Below are 12,141 nucleotides of genomic sequence, written 5' to 3'. Positions count from 1 at the left end.
CTCAGTCCGGAGCTGCAGTCCCTCAGTCCGGAGCTGCCGTCCCTCAGTCCGGAGCTGCCGTCCCTCAGTCCGGAGCTGCCGTCCCTCAGTCCGGAGCTGCAGTCCCTCAGTCCGGAGCTGCAGTCCCTCAGTCCGGAGCTGCCGTCCCTCAGTCCGGAGCTGCCGTCCCTCAGTCCGGAGCTGCCGTCCCTCAGTCCGGAGCTGCCGTCCCTCAGTCCGGAGCTGCCGTCCCTCAGTCCGGAGCTACCCCTCAGTCCGGAGCTACCCCTACGTCCGGAGCTACCCCTCAGTCCGGAGCTACCCCTCAGTCCGGAGCTACCCATCCGTCCGGTGGCGCCCTCTGGGATGGTCTTCAGTCCGGGACTTTCTACAAGGGTCGCCGCTCCAGAGGCGCCACCAAAGCGGTTATTAACAATGGTGGAGTGGGGGCCACGACCCGCACCCGAGCCGCCGCCATATTAAGGCCCACCCCGGACCCTCCCCTTCAATGTCAGGTTGTGCGGTCGGAGTCCGCACCTTTGGGGGGGGGGTACTGTCACACCCTGGCCTTAGTTATCTTGTCTAGGTGTTTGTATGTCTATGGCTGCCTAGATTGGTTCTCAATTAGAGGCAGCTGTGGTTTATTGTCTCTGATTGAGAGCCATATTTAAGGCAGCCATAGGCATTTGGGTTTTGTGGGTAATTGTCTTTGTTGTACGTTTGTGGCTTGTGTGTGCACTTACGTTTATAGCTTCACGATCGTTTGTTGTTTTGTTTCGTTTTGTTATAGTGTTCGTTGCGTGTTTTTCCCTTCTCGAAATAAAGAGAATGTATTTTGCACACGCTGCGCCTTGGTCCTCTCTCTCACCCATAGACGATCGTGACAGAATCCCCAAACTATCACACGGCCACCACCATGCTTGACCGTTGGTATGAGGATCTTAGTGTGGAATGCAATAATATCTGTAAAATATTTGTACGCGACTAATAAATGTGATTTGATTTGATATTGGGGAAAACACTGAACAATTAAATAAATCATTAACATAAACCATCTTATGGCGAGGTATTAAACTCCAATCATCCACTTTACCCTACAGCCACCAACATCTCCACTAACCAAAAAATAATTGATTGTGAGAAAAGCCAGTCATGACCTGATTCCCTATAAGACGAGATAGGGTGGGGAGCCTGAATATATTGAATGATTAACCTGTTTGGGCTGCAGGGGCAGTATTGAGTAGCCAGATAAAAGGTGCCCATTTCAAACGGCCTCGTACTCAATTCTTGCTCGTACAATATGCATATTATTATTACTATTGGATAGAAAACACTCTCTAGTTTCTAAAACCGTTTGAATTATATCTGTGAGTCAAACAGAACTCATTTGGCACAAACTTCCTGACCAGGAAGTGGAAAGTCTGAAATCGAGGCTCTGTTCTACTTCCTGCCTATAAATGGGCATGATACGTATTAGTATACATGCACTTCATAGACCTTCCCCTGGATGTCAAGAGGCGGTGAGAGAAGAAATTGAGTGTTTATCTTGGTCTGAAGTGGAATACAAGCTCTTTGTATGACGTGTCCCCCATTTCCTGTTTTCTGGAGAGCGCGAGGAGGTACCTGGATTTGCCTTCTGTTTAGCTGCCGTTATAGGCGACTACTATCTCCGGCTTTGATTTTATTTGATACATGTGACCATATCATCGTAAAGTATGTTTTTTCAATATAGTTTAATCAGATTATTGAAATTTTTTCGGGAGTTTTGCCGTGTTCCGTTCTCTGAGTTTGTTGACGATGGAGAGATTCGCGCCACTTGGCTAGTGCGCTTGCTAATTCAAGAGGGAAAATGGACGTTCTAAATCCAAACAACGATTGTTCTTGACAAAGGACCCCTTGTCCAACATTCTGATGAAAGATCAGCAAAAGTAAGAAACATTTTATGATGCTATTTCATATATCTGTCGTACATGTGAACTAGTCGTCGGCGCCCAACTTTTGGGTACTCTAGCTATACCGAAGCTGGATGTCGTAATGAAGTTATTTTTTAGAATTCTAACACGGCGATTTCATTAAGAACTAATGGATCTATCATTTCTTATACAACATGTATTTTTTAGTTATGTTTATGAATAGCTATTTGGTCAGAATATGTGTGTCAGAAAAAGTGTCAGAAAAATATCCGGACGTTGTGGGAAATAGTAGCTAAGTTAGCATAATGTATAACCACTGATTTCAGCTCTAAATATGCACATTTTCGAACAAAACATAAGTGTATGTATAACCTGATGTTATAGGACTGTCATCTGATGAAGAATATCAAGGTTAGTCAAAAATTATATATCTTTTGCTGGTTTGTTACGATCGCTAACTTTTGCTATTGGGGAAGGGCTTGTGTTTCTGGCTATTGTGGTAAGCTAATATAACGCTATATTGTGTTTTCGCTGTAAAACACTTAATAAATCGGAAATATTGGCTGGAATCACAAGATGCCTGTCTTTCATTAGCTGTACACTATGTATTTTTCAGAAATGTTTTATGATGAGTATTTAGGTGTTTGACGTTGGTGTCTGTAATTATTCTGGCTGCTTTCGGTGCAATTTCTGATTGTAGCTGCAATGTAAACTATGATTTATACCTGAAATATGCACATTTTTCGAACAAAACATAGATTTATTGAATAACATGTTATAAGACTGTCATCTGATGAAGTTGTTTGTTGGTTAGTTTGGTTGGTTCTTGGTTAGTTAGGTTGGCTTTGTGCATGCTACCTGTGCTGTGAAAAATGTCTGTCCTTTTTTGTATTTGGTGGTGAGCTAACATAAATATACGTGCTGTTTTCGCTGTAAAACATTTTAAAAATCGGACATGTTGGCTGGATTCACAAGATGTGTACCTTTCATTTGCTGTATTGGACTTGTTAATGTGTGAAAGTTAAATATTTAAAAAAAATATATTTTGAATTTCGCGCCCTGCACTTGAGCTGGCTGTTGTCATATTGTGGGCGGCCTCGGGCTTGCAGCCAGAAGAAGTTAAACAAAATATGGCTCATAGGGTCTAGACATTGACGTAAACACATTCATTTAATTGGGCCCTGACACACAACACACTGGTTGGATCTGCAGTGCCACTGAGAAAGATGTGCTCTACATCATTCCTGTACTGTAGCCACATCTCATAATCGACAACAACTGCAAGAGATGCAGTGATTGTCAAACAACACAGAGCTGGCAGGTAGCAGGAGGAGAAAGACTGTGACTGTGCCACTGTTGTCCTCTCTAGACTGCAACCCATGTCATTGCACTGGCAAGCACAGGCAATTCAGTGCCAATATCTCGATTTGATTTGATGTTAAACTGGTAAATTGCCTTTTCGGATTGGAATAGCAAAATAAAAGAAGTAGAAAATAATTAATTTCGAAAATGCTGTATTTTCATTAGCCGAACACGTTTGGTGATGCTCACTCTGATTACTGTCGCTGTTTTGAGGTACCCCTCTAACTTTTCAGAGATTTTAATTTTATGATACCTTAATAATCAGATACACATTAATGACAGACTGTGAAAGCAAGTTATGCAATCACTAAGATAAACACTTATGACAGAACAATGTGTGACACATGTTTTATTATTGTGATTAAGGATGAATGTATTAACCTATTCATAAGAAATCATTTTAATCAATCACCTGCAGTGACATTTTGACTGCATACATTTAGTTAGCTAATTGATTGTAATTCTGAGAGGACATACATTTGTTTATTTTTCTAAACACTTAGTAGCAAACCACAAACCAAAAAGATATGGCTTAGGTATAGAAAGACCTTGGTCTTTCCTAATCACATATGGATTGAATTGATTGTTTATGTCTTTGTGAGTGAGGAAAAGCTTTTCTGTGAAGTCCCCATTTCCTCCAAACAGAAATCTGGTGAAAGCCACATTGAGCAAATAAACCTTGAATGTCCAGTTTGAGAGGTTTCAACAATCAATTCCAACCTTCTTGGGCACAAAAATCAACTCTAATGATCTTTAAACAGGCATCAATTAAGATTGGCAAAAGCATTAGACTTTAAATGCTTGCTGTAGGCCAGCACTCCATTATCACAAATCCTTACAGCTATGCTTGCTATGTCTAAAACCATAGCGTATGAGGATTCCTTACTCAATGATAAGTCCTCTGCATTCCTGAGAAATAATGGATGTATGAATGTCACACCACTGCATGTGCTGAGTAGTGCTTCACGACCTCGCTCAGATTAAAACATGAAAGTAACTTTAGAGATTTTAGTGAAAAAAATAAAGTGTAACATAATATAATATCTCCTACCAAATGAAAATAAATAGATATATAATAACAACACAATCAGGCTATACTCCTCAACATTACTATGCTGTGACAGTTATTAGAGTAATTCATCACATGCAAGCTTGTCAAATATGATTCCCGCCTGCTTCTGCTCTCTGATTAAGTCCACAGCATAGTGTGTGTGTGTGTGTGTGTGTGTACATATGCACTTGTGTGTGTCTGTTTTTGCATGCATGTGTGTGTATGTGTAAGTAGGGGTTGAATCAATTATCAAGGCAACAAAACAAGTGCAGCATTTGCCCCAGATTTATATTAAATATGGCCTATAATTATATACAATATGAAATAAATCATTTTTATTCCAACATTTTGTAATTAGGTATGTTAAAAATCATATTTTCTGTGTCAGTTCATTCTCCTCAGGAATATGACATCATACTCTATCGCACAGGTGTCAAACTCATTCCACGGGGGGCCGAGTGTCTGCGGGTTTTCGCTCCTCCCTTGTACTTGATTGATGAATTAACATCACTAATTAGTTAGGAACTCCCCACACCTGGTTGTCTAGGGCTTTATTGAAAGGAAAAACCAAAAACCTGCAGACACTAGGCCCTCCGTGGAATGAGTTTGACACCCCTGCTCTATCTCTATGAGGAAATCAGCCAGGTCACCCGTGATACATGTCAGTATGCGACGTCCATCCATGTCTGAGGACTTTGGGAGATGACGTGGAAACTGGCCACTAGGGGCAACAGTGAGTGTTGTTAGCTTCAAGTAGGTTTCGGTTTTGCTAAGGCGTTGTGGAGGGGATTGCAGATGGGCATAAGCATTTGCCTCTGATTTAAAAGGTTACAAGTTGAAATCAAGCAATGGAAAGTATTTATTTTATTTTATTTTTGTTTATAGCCTATCCCAAACCTTCACCCTTACCTTAACCATTCAGAGTTTATGCCTAACCTTAAGAATCTTGCGTTAATGTCTGAACTTCACCTTAAACACTTCGAAATGTGAATTTTGGAACAACTTCGAAATTTGACGTTTGAGAAACAAGGATGAACGGTCTGTTTGAGGTGGGGGGTTTTCTCCAATTTATGCTATGGCCACAAATACGATTATAGGATGAGTAAACAACATTATTTGGGTATGAGTTAAGAGAACATTACGAACTTCTAAAAGTGAGATTTTCACTGGACAGTCACATAAAATGCACTTTGTGAAACCAAATGAATCTCAGAGTGCTGAGTAAGTGCTGAGAACCCATGGTGATGTGTTGCATTATGGTCCCTTCACACAAATCATTCACAATAAAGGCAGATACGAGTGTAGTTTGGAGGAGTAAAATATAGTTATAGGAATGGTAGGCTAACACTTTACAGTTCCCTTAATACTGTGTGAGTACACATATTCCTATAAGTACAGCATAACAACTATTGTAATTACTAGTTGTTACACTGTACTTACATTGTACTTACAACAGTAACCCTAACCTTAGTCCTAACCCTTACCCTTACCCAACCTCTAACCCTAAGCACAGAGCAAGTGCCGTTTAACAATGAGTAAATACAATATTTGTTGCACTGTACTTACATGAATAATTACACAGTAATAAGTATATGTATTCAATTACCAAATATAAGACTATTTCCATTTTGGGGGTACATTCACACAGTAACATGATCTTCATTGTAGCCTTCCAGTGATGTATAATGTAATCGATCAGGTATCCAACCCAGGTTGTCTTTGCGCCTCAAGATCACGTCAGCCCACTGAGCTAAAGCCTAGGCAATATCCTTGAGAGCTAACATGAGTCTTCAGCTCTCTGGCAAAGTTACTCAGGCAAGGTGTATTTCACTGAACTACCTGTGCTACACATACTCTCTATCAGGATCAGTGGATCTCGTTGGAGCATGAACTTACAGAAAGCAAAACATTCAGCAACAAATTGTTTCCAACAGACCCCTGATCAGTTTGGACCACAGTATCAATGACTACTACAATTATACTGCAGTAACCTATTACATATTAGACACACCTTCTACTGCTACTATTGCCATACCTTACTGATGTTGGCAGTTGGACCTAAAACAGTGGGATAAATGCCATTGACAAAGGAAGACTTAATTGTAAAAAGGTGAAAATGATCCTCTTCAGAGTATACCCTGGGCAGATTCTAGCCTGGGTGAGCTCCTTTTGTTTGTTTTTGTCTGTGCAGATTGTTGTGATTAAGAATGTGATCATTTCATCCATTATGAAAATATTTTTTTTATGGGCCATAATGGAATGAGTGCAGATAAAATAGTCATGTCTGTGACAAAAAAAGAGTTCTTGTCTACTGTATGGATGAGGCACAGTGCACATTCAAAGCTGTAGTTGTGGAAGTAGTAAAATATGGATGGAGTAATATTTCACTGTATGCTTGCAACACATTTTCTTAATTGCATTTTAATGAAAATACCAATATTTCACAGACAACGCTTACAAATAGCCTAACCATGCAGTCCACTCGAACATGAGCGCTCACATTTGTTGATTCTAATCCCTCTCCTATAATTATGCACTAATAATTAAATAGCTATAAAGCTAAGTAACCTCAATTCTGTGACAGACATGTTTTACATTAATAATATCTTGTCTGTAAATCATTCAGAGACACGCTCTCTCAGAGTTGAAACGCATGAAACGCATGCATTTTGTTGCGCGCCGTGAGAAAGCTGAGCGTAATGATGCGCAACTGAATGATAGACTTTGGAAATATACCGCGGGTGATACATCTAGTAAAATGCATGCAGGTTGCGTTTAAAATTTACTTTAGAATGCACACCTTGAAAAAACGTGTTTTTGTATATTATAAACGTCAATTTGAACTCACGCTGCTGTTGTCTCCAACCCAGTGCCCCATCGCCTGGTTGTGCGCAGAGTCTCCGGATAGAGGGAAAGTAGAGGTGACCAGAAGCGACTCACTTTGCCTCGGACCAGTTCTTGCGTCCTCCCCAGTTCGTCGGTATTCTGTCCTCGGACTATAAACACCAAAAGGCTCCAAAAGCTTCTCGGCTGAAAATGCGTCACCAGGACCTCCAATTTGACTCCTGTCCGAATATTCGCCGTAGGCTGTACTTCGCTTTGTCATTGTACGGTTACTTAAAGCAAGTGTGCCGTCATTTGCGTCAAAAAAACGGCCAGACTTTTTTCTGTCATCAGTAAAATACTTGGAACGGTTTGGCGCCGTTTTATCTCTGCCAGAAGATATAGCATCAGGTGGCACTTTCCCAATAACTCCTTTCAAGTCCTTTGGCAATCTCCCTCCACCTTTTGGAACCGCCGCTTTTCCATCAATTGGTTCCATTTTAAAAGCTCTGGAAAAGGCAGATTCCTTGACGATATACTTTGGGATTTTGACCCATACGGATTTTAGGTTTGTGCGCAGCTCCAAAGGCAATGTATCAATACGGTTAAGCCAAACGTTCGTCGTTGTGGAACTCGCTGGCCAATTTATTTCAGCGTATGCTGTCAACATATTGTAAAAAGAGCTTAAAACGCAAGTCAAAATAGCCCAACACCAAACTGAACCTGAGATGACCATGGTTTTCACCTCACTGTTGCCAAATATTTGAAAAATAAAATACGTTTCGACGTCGGTAATATGTTCTATCAACTTTTGAAATACTCACTGTGTAACCGTTAGTCCGAAAATCAAAGATCAGAGTCGCTTTATCTGATCTGCTCAAGTCCAGGAATTTGTCAAAGTGAACAACAAGTTGGGCGGCGCTGCGCACCAGACAAATGCGCCCGACAAAAAGTGATTGTGGAATATGTGGAGGGGTGTGTAGAATAGGAATAACGTTAAAAACGCATGCAATATCTAAACGTGTTGATATATTTTGCAACGACATCTGTCTATTGGAAATAGTATCAGTATCATTATTTGACAAATCCATATGAATAGTTACCTCCAGTGCATTATTGGTTCATTGACAAAATAATTCATCTCAGTAGCCTGTACGTAATTCTTCGCAACTGCAATTCCTTCTTCTGCAGAACAGGTGGATATGCAGAACAGAACAGCCATGTGCAGAACAGCCATGTGGATATGCACATAATACTAGAGGCACATTTTGGATATGTTTTGGACATTTGGAGGAAGTAACATTTAAAGCGAGTTTATGCAGCCACTGTTCTGACATACTGTATGTGTATTAAGCCCTACATTTGGAAGAGTTCAGCCAAAATAAAAATGTACATATTTTCTACCAACCTCTTTTCTTTCATTTCAGCAGCCTCTGGCCGCATGGCGTTAGCTTCCTCAGACCTCCAATGAATGGCACTCATCAGGGCATATATCCTAGCATGGAAGTACCTTTAAAAGTATAATTCCAAACCTCTGCAACATAAATTGACAACTGGCAAGATAAGTAGAAAATCTTGTACATTTGTATTTTGAGTGAGCTATCCCATGAAAACAATAGGAACGACTCAAGAATATCAAAATTGTAATCAGCTCAAACCGGCCCAGAACATGGCAGTCTCTTTTGCAGAGGTGGAGTGGAGTCACAGAAAATGGTTGTGACTAGATGGGATACAGTCATGACAGGTTATGAGAGCATTTTGGCTTACCCTAACCTTTTTCCTAACATGAATCTAATTCCCCTAACCTGATATATTAATGATCCAAACCTGCTGTGAAAGTTCTCCTAACCTGCTACGAAAAAGTCACCTCTGGATCATAGCTGTATTCCACCTAGTCAGAACCAGAGAAAACTCTCATTGCTGTGTATGTCAATGTGTTCAGAAAAGCTGGAAACATTTCTTCCTGATTTGACATCTAACTGAAAATGCAGCAGTTTACCTTCATTCAACAAAGCTGAGTATTATTTGGATGACAAGAATGAATAAAAAGTAGGTCAAAATACAATGTGCTTTGAAACCATATTGAGTCTGTAGGTTTCTGTAATTTTCAAGACTTTCTATGCCCCATAGCAATAGGACAGTTGAAGTTGGAAGTTTACATAGACCTTAGCCAAATACATTTAAACTCAGTTTTTCACAATTCCTGACATTTTAATTCTAGTAAAAATGCCCTGTTTTAGGTCAGTTAGGATCACCACTTTCTTTTAAGAATGTGAAATGTCAGAATAATAGTAGAGAGAATGATTTATTTCAGCTTTTCCTTCTTTCATCACATTCCCAGTGGGTCAGAAGTTTACATACACTCAATTATTATTTGGTAGCATTGCCTAAAAGTTATGTAACTTGGGTCAAAGGTTTCGGGTAGCCTTCCACAAGCCTCCCACAATAAGTTGGGTGAATTTTGGCCCATTCCTCCTGACAGAGCTGGTGTAACTGAGTCAGGTTTTTTAGGCCTCCTTGCTCGCACATGCTTTTTCAGTTCTGTTTTCTATAGGATTGAGGTCAGGGCTTTGTGATGGCCACTCCAATACCTTGACTTTGTTGTCCTTAAGCCATTTTGCCACAACTTTGGAAGTATGCTTGGGGTCATTGTCCATTTGGAAGACCCATTTGCAACCAAGCTTTAACTTCCTGACTAATGTCTTGAGATGTTGCTTCAATATATCCACATAATTTCCCTGCCTCATGATGCCATCTATTTTGTGAAGTGCACCAGTCCCTCCTTTCTTAAAGCCACCCCATAACATGATGCTGCCACCCCCGTGCTTCACGGTTGGGATGGTGTTCTTCGGCTTGCAAGCCTCCCCCTTTTTCCTCCAAACGAGGATAGTCATTATGGCCAAACAGTTCTATTTTTGTTTCATTAGACCAGAGGACATTTCTCCAAAAAGTACGATCTTTGTTCCCATGTGCAGCTGCAAACTGTAGTCTGGCTTTTTTATGGCGGTTTTGGAGCAGTGGCTTCTTTCTTGCTGAGCAGCCTTTCGGGCTATGACGATATAGTACTCGTTTTACTGTGGATATAGATACTTTTGTACCTGTTTCCTCTAGCATCATCTTCACAAGGTCCTTTGCTGTTGTTCTGGGATTGATTTGCACTGTTCGCACCAAAGTACGGTAATCTCTAGGAGACAGAACGTGTCTCCTTCCTGGGTGGTATGATGGTTGCATGGTCCCATGGTGTTTATACTTGCGTACTATTGTTTGTACAGATGAACGTGGTACCTTCAGGCATTTGGAAATTGCTCCAAATGATGAACCAGACTTGCGGAGGTCTACAATTGTTTTTCTGAGGTCTTGGCTGATTTTCATTTGATTTTCCCATGATGTCAAGCAAAGAGGCACTGAGTTTGAAGGTAGGCCTTGAAATACATCCACAGGTACACCTCCAATTGACTCAAATAATGTCCATTAGCCTATCAGAAGCTTCTAAAGCCATGACATAATATTCTGGAATTTTCCAAGCTGTTTAAATGCACAGTCAACTTAGTGTATGTAAACTTCTGACCCACTGGAATTGTGATACAGTGAGTTATAAGTTAAATAATCTGTCTGTTAACAATTGTTGGGACAATTACTTAAGTCATGCACAAAGTAGATGTCCTAACCGACTATAGTTTGTTAACAAGAGATTTGTGGAGTGGTTGAAAAACGCGTTTTAATGACTCCAACCTAAGTGTATGTAAACTTCCGATTTCAACTGTATATCCTATTCTGATGCTCTAAATGTTCAGTTTCTAAGTCCATCCATATAGAGGCAACAGTTATTTTCTTTATTTGTCAGATTCTCAATCAGAGCTCCCTATAATTGTATCTCAATCTTTGAGGAAATGGCAGAGTTGAGGTCTATAAAGAACACATCGTTATGCAGGAGATAAAAAAAAAACTAAATGTATGTCAAAAAATGAAACAGATTTTCCATTTCCTTCAAGGTCAAACTGTCTTTGCATCAAAGGAAGGAGACATAAAGCATTTTGCTGCATCTAAGAGAGGGTAATCGCAACATAAACTCAGCAAAAAAAGAAACGTCCATTTTTCAGGACACTTGTCTTTCAAAGATAATTCGTAAAAATCTAAATAACTTCACAGATCTTCATTGTAAAGGGTTTAAACACTGTTTCCCATGCTTGTTCAATGAACCATAAACAATTAATGAACATGCACCTGTGGAACGGTCTTTAAGACACTAACAGCTTACAGCCGGTAGGTAATTAAGGTCACAGTTATGAAAATGTAGGACACTAAAGAGTCCTTTCTACTGACTCTGAAAAACACAAAAAGAAAGATGCCCAGGGTCCCTGCTCATCTGTGAGAACGTCCCTTAGGCATGTTGCAAGGAGGCATGAGGACTGCAGATGTGGCCAGGGCAATAAATTGCAATGTCCGTACTGTCTGACGCCTAAGACAGAGCTACAGGGAGACAGGACGGACAGCTGATCGTCCTCGCAGTGGCAGACCACGTGTAACAACACCTACACAGGATCAGTACATCCGAATATCACACCTGCGGGACAGGTACAACAACTGCCCGAGTTACACCAGGAACGCACAATCCCTCCATCAGTGCTCAGACTGTCTGCAATAGGCTGAGAGAGGCTGGACTGAGAGCTTGTAGGCCTGCTGTAAGGCAGGTCCTCACCAGACATCACTGGCAATAACTTCGCCTATGGGCACAAACCCACCGTCGCTGGACCAGAAAGGACTGGCAAAAAGTGCTCTTCACTGACAAGTCAAGGTTTTGTCTCACCAGGGGTGATGATCAGATTCACATTAATCATCGAAGGAATGAGCGTTACACCGATGCCTGTACTCTGGAGTGGGATCGATTTGGAGGTGGAGGGTCCGTCATGTTCTGGGGCGGGCTGTCACAGCATCATTGGACTGAGCTTGTTGTCATTGCAGCCAATCTCAACGCTGTGCGTTACAGGGAAGACATCCTCCTCCCTCATGTGG

General features: G+C 40.9%; 1 protein-coding gene across 1 annotated transcript in view; it reads right to left on the bottom strand.

The window, feature by feature from the left end:
* Positions 1-7,411, bottom strand: part of LOC120045888 (VPS10 domain-containing receptor SorCS3-like) — a 100,797-nt gene extending 93,386 nt beyond the window's left edge. The window contains exon 1 of the mRNA XM_038990817.1: positions 7,154-7,411. Within this exon, the coding sequence (XP_038846745.1) occupies positions 7,154-7,411 (258 nt within the window). The remainder of the gene's footprint in view (positions 1-7,153) is intronic.
* Between the last annotated feature and the right edge of the window lie 4,730 nt (positions 7,412-12,141).

The sequence above is a fragment of the Salvelinus namaycush genome, chromosome 4, assembly GCF_016432855.1.
Source record: "Salvelinus namaycush isolate Seneca chromosome 4, SaNama_1.0, whole genome shotgun sequence".
In the NCBI taxonomy this organism is placed as follows: Eukaryota; Metazoa; Chordata; class Actinopteri; order Salmoniformes; family Salmonidae; genus Salvelinus; species Salvelinus namaycush.
Note: the sequence above shows the minus strand (reverse complement) of the source record. Positions and strands in the feature narration are given on the sequence as shown.